At 41.6% G+C, this 20,714-nt stretch overlaps 2 protein-coding genes across 2 annotated transcripts; one reads left to right on the top strand and one right to left on the bottom strand.

The window, feature by feature from the left end:
* zbtb25 (zinc finger and BTB domain containing 25) lies at positions 1-1,697 on the bottom strand. Its single transcript, XM_067242314.1, has 2 exons — positions 1,525-1,697; positions 1-1,213 (listed from the first exon to the last, which is right to left on the bottom strand). The coding sequence occupies exons 1-2, from the start codon at positions 1,695-1,697 to the stop codon at positions 1-3; spliced, it is 1,386 nt and encodes a 461-aa protein (XP_067098415.1).
* A 1,851-nt stretch (positions 1,698-3,548) lies between these two features.
* zbtb1 (zinc finger and BTB domain containing 1) lies at positions 3,549-9,379 on the top strand. Its single transcript, XM_067242335.1, has 2 exons — positions 3,549-3,683; positions 5,083-9,379. Exon 2 carries the CDS (start codon positions 5,087-5,089, stop codon positions 7,166-7,168), a length of 2,082 nt encoding a protein of 693 aa, XP_067098436.1. The 5' UTR covers positions 3,549-3,683; positions 5,083-5,086; the 3' UTR covers positions 7,169-9,379.
* The last annotated feature ends 11,335 nt before the right edge of the window (positions 9,380-20,714 follow it).

Raw genomic sequence — 20,714 nt, 5'->3', positions numbered from 1 at the left:
TCATTCAACAGGGACACCATCAACACTCTCCTGTGAAATCTCAGAGTCTAGTGAGTAGCAAGAGCTGCCATTGTCCTGGGTGTCCCTGTTGGCGTCCTCTGATAAAGCTGCAGCTGTTGATGTGACACCACCCCCGCCCTCTGGTGGACCCTCACAGAAATGCCCCGAGGCGTGGATGAGCTGGCTGCAGAGGCGGTTGTAGCGATGGTAGCGGGATGGCTTCCCAGTGTGTGTGTACATGTGCTCTTGTAACTGGCTCTTCTGGGAGAACCGCAGGCTGCACACAGCGCACGCTATCTTGCGCTTTCGAGTATGTGTGCTGTATGTGGTGGTGGTGGTCTGGGGAGGACTCGTACCTCCGCCATCGCCTCTGCTACGCCGTAGCTCCGCGGCTAGCTCGTCCGCCAATGCCTGGCTCTGCCTCAAGGCTTCCTCCAGACAGCCTGCATCCAGCTGCTCCTGCCCAGCAGCATGCTTGTCCTCGCCCCCCCCCCCAAGGTCGCCCCCACCCTGGGAAAGCCCCTCCATGAGTCCACTGGGATCCAGGGCACAGGCAGCATGGTTGAAAAGGTGCTCGCGAAGCCCCTCTGGGGACGAGCAGCGCTCGCCGCAGCGGGGACAAAGCAGCGCCAGGGGGCTGTCCTTGAACAGGAGGCTCTGGCAGGGACTTCTCCCCTGGGCAGGAGAAGGAGAGTGGACTCCCTGGCCCTCCTCTCCCTCGCCATCCTCCCCCTCGTCTGCCTCCACTCTCTCCTGCTTTATCCGAGCAGAGAGGTCCGAGTCGTCCCCAGACGCAACAGACGATACGGCTCGTAGGCCAGACGACAGCCTGTCAGAGGGCACCCCTTCCAGCCCGACGGTTAGCGAGAGCTGGCTGTGAGAGCGGCCGGCCCGACTGGATGACCGCCCGTCCTCAGGGCCTCCTCCCTGGGGCCCAGCACCACCTTTGGCACTGCCGGGGCCGTCCTTGTTGGCCAGTTGAGAGGAAATCTGGATGCCGTAAAGGTTGGACATGCGGACCATGTCAGAGGTGGCATCAGGGCCTCCCTCCCCAGGTTTTCGGCACAGCTGATAGGCATGGAGGAACTTGATACCCTCCTGCAATCGGCCCTGGTCAACAGGTTGTTTGGGGCCCGTGCCTGTGTACATGATGTGGAGCAAGTAGCTGAAGACATCCGGCTGGATGTCCGTAGGCTGGATCTTGATGCACTCACTGGGGAAATAATAAACTAGTTTCAAGATTGAGAATGGGAGAACGGTGAGGTGTACTGGGTTTTTGTTTAGCATCGACTTTCTATAGTTCAGTTTGAGATTTTTGATTGTATGTTTGGTTGAACCATTGGACATCTTGCAAGCTATGGTACATTCAAGATATTTCCCTATAGAGTACATACATTGAGACATGTCTAATACAAGTGGAAACCGTTATCAGGCCATTTGCACATTGTACACAAACCTGTTATATACTGCCAAAAATGGTTTGGTGTCATGCTATGAAGCTTCCATACTGTATAAGTAGCTAACCTGGTCTGATGGATGAATATCATCTTGAAGTAGTTGGAAAAGGCAGCCAAGACGGCCCGATGGGCCTTGAAATACACGTTGCCGATGGCGACGGTGCAGTCACACAGAAAGCCAAACTCCCTCTGGACGTTCAGCTGTTGAAGTAGGAACAGACTGTGGCCGGACACATCCATCACGCCCCCTCTCAGCCTGTCAAAATAAGTGACATTTGTTTGTACAGTAAGGTACTATAAAGGAATACTGCACTATACACATTGTTTATTGTGCATTAAATTAACAAAAAGCTGGGCTTTCGAGCAAACATGACATGAAGTGTGACATGGACGAACAGGCAAACATTGACACAGACTAAGAAAACGAAGCTAAAGTAGCCTACAGGTTAAAACAATAGAGTACTTTGAAAAATATGTATTGTTTCATTACCATTGCAAGTAGGCCTATGTATTTGACAGTGGACACATCTTGCCATATGGTCGTAACATTTTTCTGAAACAATGGCGTACTCTGCTGGACAAAAAATGTGATCTTCTAAGTTTTTTCTTAGGCTATGGTCTTAGCCAGATGTTGGCCTCTGGATCAACTTTTTACAACTCATGTTTGATTTTAGGTGGTTCAATCTAATGGCAACCCTTGACATGAACTACGATATAGTCCCTATACAATAACTTAAGTAACTGAATCAGACATAAACCCCAGCTCGTCTCTGTGTGCGTGTTTGAACTGCATTTGTTAACGTTGTATTGTAAAGAGAGCGCAGCTGATGGAATTACATGTTACGTGATTGAATTGGGTATACCAAAATGGTTTAGATCCCCTTGATTTCGGACTTCGCAACATGTTATTTAGTTAATTTAATCAACTTCAAAGCAGACGGGACAATGATAGACCTCGCAACAAAGCATGCATTTTAATGATAACCGTAGCGGATTGCATCCCGTTGCTAAACGTACAGTGGACGAGTGGAGATTAAATGCAATACCTCATACATATTCTAACACTTACAAACGACCTTTTAGAATTGGCATAAACCAAATAACTACCAGCTTGTTTCACGACCCCGCAACATATCGATTCCCATACGTCTGCTGTAGCCCATTAAGTGTTTCTTCCGACGGAATCAAGTGTTCCAGCCAAAATCAACAACCGTGCACCTCGACAAACTACACAACCCTTTTTTGAGACATGCTGACTCTACATTGCATTTGCAAACACAGTATGCATGATGATGATTAATGTAAAGGTCTCTCTTACCACCAATTTGCAAAATATATCAGGTTTGATCTATAGTGTATTTGTTGCTGCAGATATATTCTCGCACTATCTCGCGCGTCTTCCTGTGCGACTGTCAAATAAGCTTGTTTCTCATCACGTGACTGTAAAAATACTGTACGTTTGCTGTCTGTCTGTCTAAACAAAGGTATGAAATCACCTGTGCGCTGTAGAAACACGGACATTTACACTGTATGAATGTGTTTGTTTAATTGGAGAAAGATTGTTAAACACGCGTGACATAAAAGCAGATTTACAAATGCGCACAGTTGCCAAATGTCAAAGCAAACATTATGTTTGTTTTGGATTTGGCCTATTGGATTTGGATATTTAAATCGTATTCGTTTTGTGTCTAACGATGCAACAAGGACCTAACAGAAAGTTAATGATTGGCCTAGACGTTCTAAAGTGAAGCCGACATGTAAATCTTGGGAAACCCCTGCTCATTATATGTATACAGATATATCTGTCTCTATAGATAACATTTATAACAAGTAGTCTAACTAATTAGCCTATGTATTCGAAAAACACCCTAACCTATATTTATTCTTAAACGTTTTGCTACCGCATGGCTTAAAACTCCAGTAATATTACAACACGCTTCAACCAACACTATTGAATGTCGTGTTATTCTTTTCTACACCCTGTCTCAAAGGGGTTGGATTTGCGTGAGTGGGGCTGGATCTCTCACAGGCAGACCCAGTGCGGTGAGCAAGCTCGCAAAGCGGCTGTGCGGAAGTTCTTTCATCCGTGCTGCAGAAGGGGCTTCGCCCTCGCGATTATTCTCGACACAACTTGAGGCTTGAATAAAAGCGGTTAAGGTGGAACTTTTGGGCAGTAAAGATTAACTTGAGTTTTACAACATCCACGGGTGGCCTCCTTCATATTCGGTAAGTATTTGTTCACTGTTTTAGGGGAGTAAACATTCCTGCGTTCGGAAAAACCCAGTGCCTTTTTTCTCATAGCGTGAATGCGGGAAGCAGCGCGGGGGTGGCAGTGCGTGCCTGCGTGAGATTCTGACAACACAGATTCAGAGCCCTCTCCATTTTGCGCTCTCACTTTGTTTGTTTTCCCAAATAGATTATAAAGAATTAGCGATTGTCGCTGTCTCACTTTTGGTGTATTAGTTATTATTTGTCACACATAGCCTCTAAATTACTTTTAGTGCGGTGTGATTGACAACCACCATGCCCGCACGACTGAGTCTCTAAAATAGGCCAATGGCAATGCGTGGGCGGGATGTCAACCTCTCAATTTGAGCTGACGACGAGTCCCGACAAAGAAGAAATTGTTATTCCCAGCCAGTAAGGTGTAAATATCACCTTAATACTTATATTTATGGGACGTCATGGTAATGGTTTGATAGCTTGATTTCCTATTGAATTAAATGTACCTAGTTGTGAACTATAGGCTACTAATAGTGCTTGCTCGTAATGCGTGTGAAAAGTAGCACCCACACACCCACATTAGGCTGCCACAGACATTATGCAACAGTAATGTGTATACACATGCATATAATATGTGTGTGTGTGTGATGACTGCTTCTCTTCACGTGGTAAGTGAGGCTTTGGAGCAACACATTACATTACATTTATGCATTTAGCAGGCGCTTTTATCCAAAGCGACTTCCAAAAGAGAGCTTTACAAAAGTGCATAGGTCACTGATCATAACAACGAGATAGCCCCAAACATTGCGGGAAGCCAAAACATACACTGAAACATACACTGTGAAAACACAAGCCATAAACTTTAAATTGTAAATAAAAGTTGAGTACTTATTTATGACATAAATCATTTGCCTAATGTAATGATGACGGGGAACCATATAGTTTATAATTGCAGACATACATTTTGAGATTGTCTAATTATGGGAGTGACCTATTTATAGTTTACCTTCATGTCGCGAGAAGACACATGCAGACTTTTAAAGTGAAATCGAAACAAAATGGGTTTCAATAGGTGGACATTTGTACTTGAAATTAATTTATGTTGAGTTGAGACATATTTTGCTATTATAGAAAACAAAATTGACAGTGGATGGGTTTTTGTGGGTTTGATCTAAATTGAAATGTGTGTTACTATTGATCCCAAAAACAGCTTTTAATTTGGTTAATATTTCAATTTCTTTCAATTTTGTGTAAATACCTATACATATTTTATATGCTTTGAAGTGGAAGTATTTTGATAAGAGTTATAAGTCTTTTCATTCAGAGTGAATCATTGCTAAACATAGATCAACATTGGTAAACCACTTATCCCACCCCCCGCCCCCTTTCCCTCCTTTCCTAGTGTGATGGCGAGGCCTAGCCACAGCGAGCATGTCCTGCAGCAGCTCAACAACCAGCGGGAGTGGGGCTTCCTGTGCGACTGCTGCATTGCCATTGGAGACATCTACTTCCGGGCCCACAAGGCCGTACTAGCCGCCTGCAGCTCCTACTTTAGGATGATGTTCATCAGAGACCAGCAGGGAACGGCCCGTCTGGACCTCAGCAATATGCAGATCAGCGCAGAGTGCTTTGACTTAATCCTGCAGCTCATGTATCTTGGCCGAATCATGGTGGGCAGCTATGAGTTTGAGGAGCTCAAAGCTTCGATGGCCTATCTGCAGATGTATTACATCCCCGACTCGCTGGAAGACCTCCGCGATATCAGAAGCTCCAATCTTACTCCGTCCTCCTCAGCCTCCTCCTCTTCTTCCACCTCATCCAGTTCCTCTTCCTCCACTGGCCCCGCTAATGGAAAGATGATGTTTGGAGTCCGCATGTTTGAGCAGCAGAAGCCCAGTGTCCCTGAAGTTGAGCGCACGCCAAAGGCTGTCAGCACTCCTGTGTGTCCAAGCTTCACACCTCCAGTGAAAAGGCCCATGGTGGGGGTGGAGGAGGTGGCGGCACTTCCTTTGAAAGCCGCCCCACCGCTTGTAGATAGCATGGCTGAGCAGCCATGTGACCTGAGGAAAAGGTCTGGAGGCCGGAGTGCCACCCTTAAAGAGCGTCCCCGTTTTGGCCGCACCTACACCTGTGATGACTGTGGCTTTGTCTTCAGCTGTGAGAAGCTGCTGATTGAACACATCCTCACATGCACCAACAGGAAGGCTGCCTTCCAGGCTCCCCGAACCAGTGCAGATGCAGATAATGATTCCAACAAGGGGGAGAGCTCAGCATCAGAGGGAATCGAGGAGCACAGGGTGGTCTGCAAAGGTGAAGAGGATTGGCCAGACCACAAGTCAGACTCTGAATCCGTGATCAGATCTGTAGCTACCGGAACAGAAAATGAGCCTGCATCTATCAGGACTATTTCCATCAAGACAGAGCCAGAAGAAAATGTGGTTTCAAATATGGATGGCATCAAAGTAATCCAGGTGGGGGAGCACAGTGCCAGAGACTGCAGTAGCACAAGGAGCAATGCATACAAGGACACTAAGAGTGACCAGGCTAGATTTAACCATGATCCTGAGGCTGGAGTCTCAGGCATGGAGGACGGCAGTGATCTTTTGGATGGAGACCTGTCAAACAGTGAGGATTCTGCCCTACCTGCAAAGGTGCGCAAGATTAAAGAGGAAAATCTGGATACAGATTGTATGCCATGTGAGCTCTGTGGAGCTCTGCTAACCGAGGAGGACCAATCAGGCCACTACATCTCCAATCACATGGGGCACATCTGTGCCTGTGGGAGGTGTGGACAAGTCTTAATCAAAGGACGGCAGCTCCAGGAGCATGCAGAACGTTGTGGAGAACCCCAGGGTGCCGAATCTGATTCCCATGGAGAAGATCATTCTCCTCTCCTGGAAGACCCACAGGCCATGGAGGAGGGCTCGCTTGAAGGGACTGACCTTACTTGCCCCCACTGTGGCTTGTTGTTCCAAAGTGAGAGTCTGGCCATGGAGCACACTCTTGTCTGCCATGAGCAGGAGCTTCTCCGCCCAACCATGCTGGAGGACGGGGCGGAGCCGGATCATCGACGCAAGCACTTCTGCAGCATCTGCTTCAAGGGTTTCTATCAGCGCTGCCACCTCCGGGAGCACTACACGGTCCACACAAAGGAAAAGCAGTTCACCTGCCAGACGTGTGGTAAACAGTTCCTGCGCGAGCGGCAGCTCCGGCTACACACCGACATGCACAAGGGGATGGCGCGCTACGTCTGCCCCGTCTGCGACCAGGGCACCTTCCTTAAGCATGATCACGTGCGTCACATGATCTCGCACCTCTCGGCCGGTGAGACCATCTGCCAGGTGTGCTTCCAGATCTTTCCTAGTGGGGAGCATCTGGAGAAGCATATGGATGTGCACCTGTATATCTGTGGGGTCTGTGGAGAGAAGTTCCGTCTCCGTAAAGACATGCGTAGTCACTACAACTCCAAGCACACCAAAAGACTATGAGAGGCTGGATCCAATGTCCATGCTGAATCTGTGTGTCTGTTAAAAAGCCATAAATGTGATAACAGATGTATGCACTTGAATACCAAAAATAGAATCCCTATAAAATATGCACTTTCAAATTGTATGCATACAGTATGTTCCAGTTTTGTTGATGAGGGCTAAAGTGCTTCATTTTGGAACTCACATTATCTGTACCTCATGCTCGTCACAAAAACAAAACCAATGTTAGACAAATCAGTGTTGATTCTGACTATCAATCCATCAACAAATAGTCCAATTTTGATCTCTAAAATATATTTAGCAAGTGTATTGCTTTTACTAATTTCATCCAACAGTCTACATTGTGCAATGAGACCATGGTTGAGATTCCATGGCACAATTTGCATTTAACAAACAAATTATCTGTATATGGTGCCTTTCATTTACTTTGCACTCTCATTACATTTCACTTCAGTATTTTATGTTAGTCAATTCACTTCCTGGTTTTCCAAACGTTTGAGGGGTAGCATAGTCATATACTGTAAGTAAACATTGAATTTGGACATTGAAATGGAACATCTCCAGCAAGCTAAACAGACAAAAACACTAGAATAAATACACAGGAAACATCAGAAACACATTTTGTGCTCCTTTGGTTGATATACAATTCTCCAACAGAGCATCCATGTTACAAAAGAACTTTTTCACTTTCTCTTTTGCCTTATCAGTTATTTTGTAAATACTGCTGTATTGAAGTGACTGCTGTACAAAAACAAAAAGGTCATATCTGCAGTTGAATTTAAATATAAACGAATGTGACTCAAAATTTGTCTTGCTGAAAATGACACTGACATTTAATTTAAATAAATACTTGCTATTCGTGTGTTGTATAGGATCAAACAGTAATGTCTACATTCACTTCAGAGACTGTTTCTGGATACATTTACATTGTTTTCTTTTTGCCTCAGCTTGAGTGGGTATCATTGGTAAATTAGCATCTTTGAGTAAGGGCTTTACAATTGCCTTGATTTGTTGATTTTATGTTTTCTAAAAAGGGACACTTTCTTTCACAGTTGCGTTTTATAGCCAATAGAGAAAGTACTCTTGCATGTTAGGCGGTTTCTCTTGGGCTTGCTTGGGATTGGGATCCTTGATGTTTGTAACACTGCAGAGTGAACATAATCACAACTCAACATCCTGAAGGGTACATGGTTGATGAAGCAACAATATTCAGCAGTTGAGTGTAATTACCACCACTACAAGTAAAATACCCCAGAGGCCTGCCATTACAAGGTTGGCAACCATTGAAAGCCATTGCTGTGGGCAGATTCACAGCGCTTAAATGTTAGACAATCAAATGTTAAACATAAGAAAAAAGGGAGTAACTGGTGGCTCCATTCTTCTGTGTATTCCGTTAAGTGCTCAACCAAGACTTCACAAAAATGTTTGGCTTCAATATAATACTACTACTGAAAAAAACTTTAATGTAGTAATAGGCTATTGCTTTATGTTCATGATGGTTTAGCCAAAATGGATGGGTAAATACGGTTTGCTCAGACGTTTTGACCGAAATTAAAACAGAAAATGTTTTTTAGAACTAAATAGTAATAGGGAAGCATTCTTAAGCTCTTGGTTTAAACATTGTTTTTCAGTAATAGTTGGTGTATTTTCTAAACTCTCTTGTGTTTTGCAAAATGGGTGCTTATTAAAATCACAAACGACTTGTGTCAACCAATTTATCAGCCAATTTATCGCAGTCAGTGAGGTGCTTGCACAAGGCAAGAATTGTGTTGTCAGTAATAATGTATTGTCCTGCCAATACTGTAGGTTGGCTGCCAAGATCTATACTTCTTTCTGTCCCAGCATGGAGGCTTAAAAGTCAGTGCAACGTTCATTTAATGTGCACTTTTATTCCTCTTGCAAAATGTCAGGTTTTTTCATTTTACCTATGACTTTTGGATGGCAATGGTAATATATACCATGTTTCAGAGGAGTTTTGGAGTAATTTTCAATTAAACTCGTTGTCACTGTCACTGTCATTTATTTGGTTTTATTGCATTGGTTGACCAGGTTTAGGCTCTGAAATGGCTTTGTTTTAACGTACTTATGTTGGTATACTTGGTATACTTGTTGCTTGACAGGGTGTTTTAGTAGTCTCTGACATGACAAATGTTGCTTTGGAAATAGAAGCCTTCTGTCAATCTAATAAAACGTGAATACTCACAATGTAAACCATTTTTATACTGTCAATATTTTGCTGCCCCACTGTTTCATGACTTAACCTCTAATCAGCACCAATGTGGTGTATAGACTCCTTAGTGTACTGTAACTGCCAGCAATTTTAATCAATTAGTATGTTTACATTTGAGGAAAGGGATCCTTTGTGCCTACAGTATTAACCAGATGTTGAAACCAGAGGCTTTGCAAAACTGACCAGACTGTATTCAAAATATGCAGATCCTGTTTTTACAGTCTCACAGCTTTTTTTTCACTGTGAGACTGTATAGGGGTCAAGGAAACCTATAGTATAAACCTATAGTATAATCTGAGGTACATAAACAGTCACTGAATCCATATTTTGATGCAATTATGCAGTTTTGTGATGTAGCATAGGCTATCTGGAACCTGTTTCCATTCAGTGTGGGTACCAATACTCCAGTACACAGTCAACCAATAAATAACCGTTTAGTTCACTGTCATAAGCTGTCATAAAAAGCGGATCTTTGAACACCAGCATTGAGGCAGATTGTGTCTTTGACTTTGAGTACACTTTTATTCGTCAAATATTCAGATAAGATTTAGGCTACCAGAGGAGCATCGGTTCTAGATTTGCAATAGATGTGCACTGAGCTGCGGCATGCCAAAGTTAACACCTGTTTAAATTATTAAGGTGTGCCTGCTGGATTGTAAAAAAAAAAAACGTGCGGTTGCTGGCTTTATACCAGTATTTTATCAAACATTTATCAAGCCCGAAATATATACATTGAGTTGCTAGAAAAAAATATCACAGTTGAGTTTAGGCAGGTTTTGAGCACATTAATTATTAGGTCACCATAAACGGCGAAAATAGCAAGTTAAAGCCCGCTTTCAATTCTCGAATTAGACAAGGCACAGCTAAATGTGGAGTGTAAGTGGCTATTTTAAGCTATAAACCCTATGCGCAAGTCAATTCCAGAAGAAAAGTCAATTTGATAAGGAAGGTAACTAGCAAAATACAGTTTTTTTTATTCGCTTTGGTACTATTTTCACAAGTATGTGGTAAAACCTCACAACTGTTAGTACAAAACTCAAAGCAGATCATCAAAAAGTCTGTTTTTTCAAACATGTAATCACATGTTCAATTGACAAAGTACAATACACAAAATACACAATCACTTTTTCATGACACCTAATCAGTGTGTCATCAAAGAAATACCTTTCATATTAAGTAATTGTCTTTCACAATGCAATGCTCACAATACTTTTGATATGCTTCTCATTTAATTTGCGTAAATACATTTGACCAACACGTAATCCAACTGATCTTAATGGTTAATCACTGAACCGTTTGGTAAACCTATATATTTTCATTTCAGCAATAAACAGTATATTGATTTTGAGAAATACAGAAATAAAATGTGTTTTTGTACGAACATATCATTTACCGTAACCACACATGATGAATACTCGTTATTGCTACTTGATTTCAGATTGGGGTTACCACAATTGGTCATTACTGTAGATATGTATACGTAAAAGTGGGGGCGCAAAAAATAAATCCTTCATAGCAGGATAGAGAGCAAGGAATAGGAAAAGCTCGTCGACAAGGGATCCGTCAGAGAGGTGGGCATGGGCACCAACAGAGAGGTCAGAGAGGTGGGCATGGGCACCAACAGAGAGGTTAGAGAGGTGGGCATGGGCACCAACAGAGAGGTCAGAGAGGTGGGCATGGGGCCTCTAAATGTTATGTTTTGTTCTCATTTAGTTACATAATAGAAAGTATACCTATGTTACAATTATATCTGAAAAATAGTAAAAACTACGGAATTTGCCCAAATGAGTGTAGACAATGTCTTCATTGATCCTTCACCTGATTACACATAGGATGGATATTTTGGAAATGATTATTTATTATGTAAATGTGAGTAATGTAAGTGTATTGCCTAATGTGAAACTGTGTAATCTGTCTTTTACATAGTACTGTAGCATATTCATTTTGTACTAAGAGTTTTGAAAATGTATACCTTACTTGTGAAAATAGTACCAAAGCAAATAAAAAAAACTGTAAGAAGCACCGTGAGCAAAACAGAAAGCTACTTTCAAACAATTTGTATTGCCTCAATACGTTTTAAAGGAAAAAAAGTATGACAAATGCAAAATTCGTTCAGCAAGTAGACCGGGGTTAAACCGGGTGGACAACATCCATTCAGACGCCAGATGACGAAGATATGGGGATACATGAGACTGACTGACTGATACATGACTGCTGTTTTCCTTGTACAGTTTCTCAGATGAAAACTTGACTGCAGAGGTAAAGTATAAGTTGTAACCAACTCATTTGCATTGCAGTCCAGTTAATTTGCCTTCAGTTTAGTTGAACAGTGCGCCTGTCAATACACTAGACTAGAGAAAATGTTCCCCCAACAAAATCTTTTTGCTCTAGGCTCCCTCAGCTCTATGATCCCTCATCTTAATGTCCATTAGGAAAGTAGGCTATAAACTGGTCGGTGTGTGTGTGTGTGTGTGTGTGTGCGTGTGTGTGTGTGTGTGTGTGTGTGTGTGTGTGTGTAAGGGAACGTATGGTTGGGAACAGAGACAACCACAAACATGGAGTTCCATAACACGTTACATGTTATGCTAAACATGATTGTATTAACCCTATGCTCTGTCCAGCAAGCATCCCATCTCCAATTAAAATGAAGAACTTGGACAGCTCTAGAATTGCAGAAATCTGGAGAAACATTTTAAAATAGCTGGAAGGTTTTTAGGTAAACCATTTAGGATCAGAAACGACAAATGAACATGAAACAAATCATTTTGGTATAAACTATAGCCAAACCATTAAAAGTCAGTGTCATGTCACATCGAAACTGATATTTGGACATGCTGGATGTCATGTCTCTAAAACATACTTGACTTTCACTAATATTCTCACTGCAGTACTGTCTACTTAGACAGACTTGTACAACATATTCCTCTCGAAAGGTGGAAGATGACAGGAGCCTGGCCCAGCAGTGGAATATCTATCTGCCTCATGGCAACATTAAACTAGTCCAACTACCACACCAAGCCCAAAGAAGAAGACATCTGAGCGCTGGGTTCTTCCCCCACATACCAGCTACACTACCTGTAAGTCCACCCAGTGGAAGAAAGTCACTGTTATGAAGTCCCTTGGCTGAATTTACTGTCTAGCCTCTAGGGGTAGCTACAGTCTCCCTGAAGCAATTAGAAAATAATGTAGAAAAAAACCCTCCTTTCACAAATTTGATTAGAGACAATTTCCTGAAGTACAGTTTGAATAATTGACTGCTGTTGATTCTTTCTTATGACTTTGCTGATCCCACATAATAGGCTTGTAATTATATGCTATTTCCATTAACAAAGATATAGTTTCTCAAGGGAAAGTGAATTACAATCCGTTAGCATTGTGCAATGGCAACGCACAAACCATTTCCTGCTTTCTCTACAGAAATTACATTTTGACTTTCCTAGTTTTTGGCTAGGCAACTCCATCCCCCACTGGAGGAGTAAGAAATAGACACCAGGCTGGAAGCTGCCTAATGCAGAGTGTGGTTTATATCTAGGTTTTGCGCTTTACTGGTTCTTGAAACGGAATCTGGGCTCAGAGATAAGAGTTCAGACATTCAAAATGAATTCACTATGCTGATTAGAGTTTTTATTAGGTCGAATAAGCCAACATGTTGCTCCTTTTTGACAAAACCTCTTCATGTGTTTCTTGTTTTGACAGTTCTTTCCTGGTCTCTCTTCCCTTTTTCGCTAATTACTTTATATAAAACCACCAATGAGGTTTCCAATACCATGGCCACTACCAAGTCTTTAACAAACCTGCATTTTTTTACAAACAGTAGACAGAAGAAGAAAGAAGTGTGTGATTTGAAGATTTTCAGTTTAGCTAACAGCTGTTCCTTCTAGAGCAGCAAACAAGCTGTGGTTCTTCCAAACCGCTCTGGAATGTTTGGAAAGCCCTAGCAGGCCACCGTGTGACGCACGTGAGAGTTTCCTCTGCCAAGTGAAATGAAAGCAATATGGAGGTCTGACTTGGTGTAGCCTATTAAGCTTATCTCATGCTGCCTATGCCATTCATGAAGGCCATTTTTTCTGCACTGTACAATTGCCATATCAGATGGTACACTGAACATTAGCTTCTCATTGTAGGGCTGTCTTGAGAGAGAATTATTGTCTAAATCAGAATCAGAATTGTGTTTAATCGCCAAGTAAGTGTTCACAAACCAGGAATTTTGTTTCTTTGGGCAGGTGCACACAGTAAACATAATAAACATATTGAATCCTAAAATCTTACAGTGTGTGTGCTATCCTTAAAATATCTAAAAATGTAAACCATTGTCTTGCATGATTGTGGGTTCATACCCATTGAAACAGAAGCTTGCTTGTCTTGTGGTGTAATAGCATGTTTGGTTTGCAGTTGGTTAGGGGGAACAATGGTCATGTTATTGGTTGGTTTGAATAAAAATCTTTTTTGTTTTTGTTAAAGACGCTCTTCCTCTGTGCTGCTGCTTGTGTAAAGCACCTTTTAAGATCTATAGCAGAAACATGAAGTCAATTTTAACATCTATGCTCGTAGATTTGCCATTCTCCACTATTTTCAAATGCATAAAACTGTATTGTTACTGCAAATTACTGCAAGTTATTTTCTGGTTTGGAGTTATCTTCTCCTCAATTACATCGGCCTATGTTTCCGTCTTTTCGCTGAGTGGGAAGTTGTTAATGGGGTGTAATTCATATTTTGTCCACACGAGTGCTCTGTTGAGCAATTATAGTTGATGATTGTATTGGACTACAGCAGAAGAAGCATTTCTCCACAACATCCTCTTTTAGATCATTTAAAGTGCATTGACCTTAACAGCCCAGAGTTGCTTTCTGTCATAGTTGTTTTGCATTTGCACACATTCCAGAGCCCTATCTAGTGAGAGACTGCAGAAGCGATCAACTATACTACATTTCCTTTCTTTGCTTCGTCTTTTAACAGACCTATCCATACTTCCCATCTCTATCTGTCACACCCCAGTAATGAAGTCTTCTTGAGGGAGACAATTAGGCTACATTACGCCCACTGGGCAGAACACAGAAATCTTTGCTGGACAACCGGATTTCCCCTTTGAGCTAGTGGTGACATATAAGACATCGAGGCCTGTTCAACTAAGATTGAAACAAAATGTGAGCTAAGGGAAAGCTTATATTAAGCACATTTGATATGTTTTGATGTATAAGGCCTAGTCTTTATTACAACACTTCCTTTTGTCAACAGACCCCCATTTTTCTATTCAGGATTACTTTGTGATGAGTAAGCCTGAGTGTTCCAGTTATGTCACCTTAGTTTAAGTAGTAGGCTGAGGTTCCTTGTGACGTGTGCTAAGGTTCTATTTCAAACATACATTTAAATGTTGTATTACCTTGCATATGCTTTTTAATGTGTATTATTGTGCTTTGGGACTAACCGTATCGAACAATACTGTTAAAAAAGTTGGTCCAGTGCTATTAGGCCTGCAGCCAGTGCAATTAATCCTGATGCTGACCTGCCGTTGCTCTCATGCTGTCACGGGTTAATGCTGCTATACATCTCTGTTAGTTGTCCCCTGTCACTGACAACACACCACGCTCGTCACTCAACCTCCCCACACTGTCATTAAAAAGCATGGAGTCACTGGTGCTACCTCATAATTCCCCCCATCCCCCCCCCCCCCCCCCCGTCTGTTGTTCCCACCACTGTGCCTGTCAGTCCCTGGTGTTGGCTTGGACTGTTGACTGCTCAGGTGTGAAAAAACAACACACTGCCACTGAAATACCAATGTGTGCACATGGTGTGTCCTGGAATCGAATGGTCCATGCTTTGACCATCCATGGGGGGGTGTACTCATGGAGGGATTATTATGGATATGAATCAATTTATGCTGTTGCTTCTCATTAGAAACCCACCAATTCCTCTTTTTCATTTCCAGTACCAGCTCTGAGCAGCATGCTTTTTTCCTTATAGTCGACTATTTGGCTAGAGTAATCGATGCAGGTGAGTATCAAAAAGTATCTGTCAAGTCAAATCATTAGTTCAAAGTCATACCACAGGAGATATTTTTGAGTACTAGTGGTAAATCTCATACGAACTTGCGAGTACATCTGCAGTTTATGCAACAAGGGTGCGGCTTCCTTCCCCTCTTTTTCTAGAGCTCACGCACACACCCTCCAAGCCCCAGACAGGGAGGAAAATTGAAAGCACTAATTGCTAGGGATGTTCAAGCAGGCGTCTCGCGGTGAGATGTAATCAGCCCAGTGTCCCCTCAGAGATTACCCCACCATCATCATCTGGCCTTGAGCACTAATGGAAAAAGGCCCCTAGTTTCCGCCGATACAGTCAACCCCTATTGCAACCTTTTCCTTGCTGGTCTCATCCCAGAGAATGTGTATGTCTATCCCATTTATCCAAGTTCTTTTTATTATTATATTGTTTTTGCCTGTAGCTGTATGCAAGTAGGCAAACTCGTTTTTGATGGGTCACGAAAAATGTCCAAAGAGACATTAACTCACAGGAGGGCAACCTGCGTGGTAGTTGTGGCATAGATAAATGGACATGGATAAATATCTCTGGACTCATGTTGTATTTAGGTGGCTGGTTCTTAGCCTACCTCTGTGTTGTGCATGTTTGTTGTGTCGGTTTTTTTATATATCAGCAAACAAGAAATCACATGCACACCTTCACACAAAAATAGCTGTAATACCTGTATTTGATAGCTATGGCTTTCATAAAAGTGGCTGCATTGACCCTCTACAGAGTAGCTAAAGTAGTTTTCCAGCAATTCGGTTGATAACACATTCCAGTGTAACTGCCAAAACCCAAACAATAAATCAGACATGATAGTGATCTAAAATGCCCAGTACAGACAAACACACTGCTGTTGACAGCCAAAGCCAAAGAGAGAAAGAGTCACTGTATGATGTTGAAATGATGTCAACCAGAAGAGCTCCCCTACAACAGGTATACTGTAGATTGACAGATTGAAAGACATAAATCTGCTGAAAAAGTGTCATTTTGTCACCCATAGGTAAAGACCACCCATAGGTAAATACCGTATTACTGCATACAAAGCTCTTTGAAATATATGATCACTCCTTCTCACGAATTGTGCGTTTGTAAGATTATTGGTCAGACTATTTGTCAGATTGCAGTGAAAATAACAATACTCGGATTAAAGTGAACCTATTTTTTTCCAAGGAAATCTGGCCTTCAGTGTCCCCTTGCTTAAACAGAAATGTGTTTATATAATACAACAGTGAGTGTGAAGGGATGTTCTTCTATGAGAACAAGGGAACATCCCCACTAGAGAACATTCCATCAACATCCCTGCAACAGTGTCACTGCCTTGACTTGCACATCAGAATGTTCTCTACTGAAAAACACATTTTAAGCCACCACTCATGAGGAACATGGAAGTAATTTGGCTGTCCTAGCAGGAGATGAATGTTCTAATATCATTTGACGAGATTTACAGCAGTTTCCACCACTATTTTGTTCCCCCTCATTGTTGTCCTGCTCAGATCGAGTGGTAGACAGGCTTTGGTAATTGGATGGGCTATCTCTTCAAGTGATATTTCTAGGGGAGAGAATAGTATAAATAAATAACCTCAGGCATGACACCAAAGTCATAGGTCTGATACAAATATTTGGGGAGAAAATCGTTTAATCCTAGCATTTGTTTGTTAAGCCAAAATTTGTATGTCAGCATGAATAAAGTGAGACTTGGATGTCAATCTTTGTTGCCCATAAGTAGTTGGCATTAACTTGGTGGGGGAAAACTTCAAATAATTTGAATATACTGTTAATGGACGGTATAATACTGTACGGCTCCAGTCAGTAGTATATTACGTGGTTGAAACTGTAAATTCAATTTATAATTTTTTTGTAAAAGTAAACATGTCTTTGAGAATCCCCATTTTAGTTCAAGCATTTTAGTAACAAAATACAATAATTTCTAAAGTTGTACAACATTACCTAATTATTGTATGTATCTCTAGTGGATATAACATTACTTGATTTTTATCTGTGATAATGTAATCAAGGTAGCCTCTTAAATCAATTGTTTTGGCAAAAGCTGACCTTAGGTGTGATTAAATTGTAAAGCCCATTGTTTTACTCCGGGGTCTTAAAATAAGATAACGCATTATATAATTACAGGCAACGCTCTGTGTGAGGAATTTAATAGGCCATGTGTGCAGCATGTGTTCTGTATGTAAGAGGAGCTCATGCCTCACTGCTCAGGACAAGGGCAGCCAGTGTTAAAAGCATCTGCTAAATTAATTCAGGGTTACTAAATGGGTTGTGGAATGAAAGATAACTCTTAGCTTTCAGTATCATGTCTCATTGAACAGAAAATGTTTTAGAGCATAACATACCTGAAGCTGACTAGACTTCAATCCATGGTTGCTTTACTGACTGATTTGATCGATTTCAGCAGGAATACCTTGGGGCCGATAATCAAGATAATGAGAAACCACTGGTTAAAATTCAATAAGTGTTCAAATCAAGTTACTTCCAGACAGTGATAGCCTAGTTTCCCACTGTCTGTCTTCTATCTTTCCTGTTACTTTACTGCAGTAGGTTTCTGCTGCTTGACCTCCAATCAGTTGAGCGGCTGTCATTTCAAAGGAAACAACCTTGAGACCCCATAGTATTGTACGGATTAACCAGCCCATTTGAGCTGTGTATAGTATGGTAGGATTTGCAGGCTCATACAGGAACAGAGCTTGTGACCTTCACTAGTTTGTGGCGTTCAGATTATGAAGATTATGATTGGGATTTGAATGCATCACAACCACTCATTTCCACTTTACCACCTGTAGAGATTAGGATCCTGAAGAGGTTTGATGCCACTGTTGTTATCCACTCAAGATTACAAGGTTTACATAAAATCCACAGACTAATGGAATATTGAAAGAAAAGCCCATTGTGCTGTCCTCTGTAAATAGTCCAAGATGTAGTTGCATTTACCTCAGTTGACCCTATCTAGAGTAAGGGGTGAACCATAGCTCAATGGTGTTTTCATGAAATACAATATTAATAATTTTCTATAGAGAACCTTCATAGAGGAATCGATAGACAACCTTCATTGACATATGTTTTAGTCTTTTAGGCTTTATCAGTGTTGAAATCCAGCCCTTTTGTAAACGTATTGTTTCATTGAACATATGGCTTTTAGTAACTAACCAAAAGGAAAAATCTTCATATAGATGTACTTAACAGTTATTTGGATCTGAATATGGTCCAACTTAAGTAAACTTTTACCTCCAATCAGTTGACCGGCTGTAATTTCAAAGGAATGAAACGGTACACTGCAAGGTGATTACTTTTGATCAACTTAAAATTTATTTCATTTGATTTGGGGTTTTGATATGGGTTTTTTCAACTTGTCTATCAGTTGAATTACTTAATGAATTGAATTTTGTAAGTGAATACATCAAGTGATATTGCCTGAGGAGGGTTGTGGATAACTAGAAAAACATTGTGGTATTTACAGTGTGTCTTGGTTGGTGAATATTCAGCCAGCGTTTGTGTCTGTCACTGAAACCTCAGCACCCCTCAGAATTTCCATATTCAGCTACTGGTAAATCTCAGTAATGTCTGATATGATGGGGGGGCTTATTGCATTCTCTGGTGGAATTGGAGGAAGTGAACAGGGCTAGGTTGTCATAGTGACAGTGCACTGGCCTCACCTGCCTGAAATGATTCTTGGTTCTTCAAATGATGGCTTCATATACAGTAGGTCTATGCAGACTTGACTTACATAATACGAGTCCCTATATTTTGTTGCACAGTAGATGCTATTTAGCCTTTCTGAACTTGTGTCTTACAATTGGCCAGCAAATTTAGTCGGGATGTTCTCAGGGTGCTTTGTATCATAATTGCCTATAATAATTGCAGAAAATCCTACATTGTTGCAAAAATGAGGCACTTATGACTGCATAGAAAACAACACTGTGCCTTAACCCCTACTTATATTTCATACCACACATTTCCTTCTCTCAGTCATACTTAAAATGTTACACTTTAACTGGATGCAGATCAGGCTCAATAACCGAGACAACACACACAGGCCTATCCTCAACACTTAAGCGGCTTAGCATTGGCATCGTCCCTTCAGACCTGCACTTCTGCTTTATAGTCCTGAGAAATTAGATAAGTGGACGTGAACAGATGGTCAAAAGGGAAGTGGAAGAAAAACAGCACCTTCTGGGTACAAATATTTGTGGCAGTGATTGTTTTTAGATAAACTGTTGTTTAGTTCCAGCGGTAGTCCAATCAGGGACAGAATTGTTACCTGGTTTTTCAGACCAATGACTTCCTGTAATGAAAAGAGTTTTGTTGCTCCATTGAACAAAGGCCAGGGCCCCATGCATCTTATGATCTTTAAAGCGCAATCGTCCTAGAATTCAATTATATGATTATACTGAATTCATAACAGCTGTGTCAGGGAGCATGTGCAGTTTGATGTGCAATCATATTATCAGAGACTACCATGAGTACGTGAAATACATCTCTTATATTCAGTTTTAGATTGGGGCCTGTATTTTGTCCATGGAGAGTCAGGAAGAGCAAACACGGCACCGCTGTGGCCTTGGTAAGATTGTTCTGGAAGAGTGCCAAAACTAGGGCTCAGCCCACTGTGCCTGTGTGGGACATGCAGCACCACGGAAAGTTAAGAATTGCTTCCAGGAGCTCTTTCAAGAGTCATATTGAATCTTTTTTGTACATTGATTTCATTTTTGGTATGACTATTTTGTAACTAAGTAATGAACTCTACTAACTGTAACATAAGATACATTTTACAGTTGTCTTCATGGGACTTCGGCTGTGGCTCAGGGGTAGAGAGGGTCGTCTGTCAATCGCAAGGTTGGTGGTTCGATCACCGACTCCTCCAGGCCATGTGCCGAAGTGTTGGTGAGCAAGACTGAAAGAGTCTCTCTCTGGGGCAAAAAAATGTAAACCGCTTTGAGTACCGCTAAGGTAGAAAGGCGCTATATAAATGTTGTCCATTTAATCAAGGAATCTAATTCCACTGAGAATTCAGTATGATTGCATAAGAGACAGTGAACTCTCATGAACCACCCACTTCACCATATTAGGAAAATGCTCTATTTAATCATTCTTGGATCTATTGAGCAATCCCTGTAAAATAGACCAAAACCCCATAAAGTTGATTTGAGCAAAAACATGCTGTCTTTCTGTAAGGTCCTTGCATCGCTACATTTTAATAACCAGTCCATGATTGGTGGTTGGCATTTTATCTCCCAGTGTTCCACCTGTAATTTGCAAGCTATATTACCTGTTGGGTTTTGTTGAACA

The sequence above is a fragment of the Osmerus mordax genome, chromosome 8, assembly GCF_038355195.1.
Source record: "Osmerus mordax isolate fOsmMor3 chromosome 8, fOsmMor3.pri, whole genome shotgun sequence".
Lineage (NCBI taxonomy): Eukaryota > Metazoa > Chordata > Actinopteri > Osmeriformes > Osmeridae > Osmerus > Osmerus mordax.
This window is presented reverse-complemented; position numbering and strand designations above follow the sequence as displayed.

Excerpts from the sequence above, each read along its gene's own strand:
- zbtb25 (XM_067242314.1), bottom strand. The coding sequence starts at position 1,697 with ATGGATGTGTCCGGCCACAGTCTGTTCCTACTTCAACAGCTGAACGTC. Across the intron at positions 1,214-1,524 it reads ATATTCATCCATCAGACCAG|TGAGTGCATCAAGATCCAGC; the intron begins GTTAGCTACTTA and ends TTATTTCCCCAG.
- zbtb1 (XM_067242335.1), top strand. The coding sequence starts at position 5,087 with ATGGCGAGGCCTAGCCACAGCGAGCATGTCCTGCAGCAGCTCAACAAC.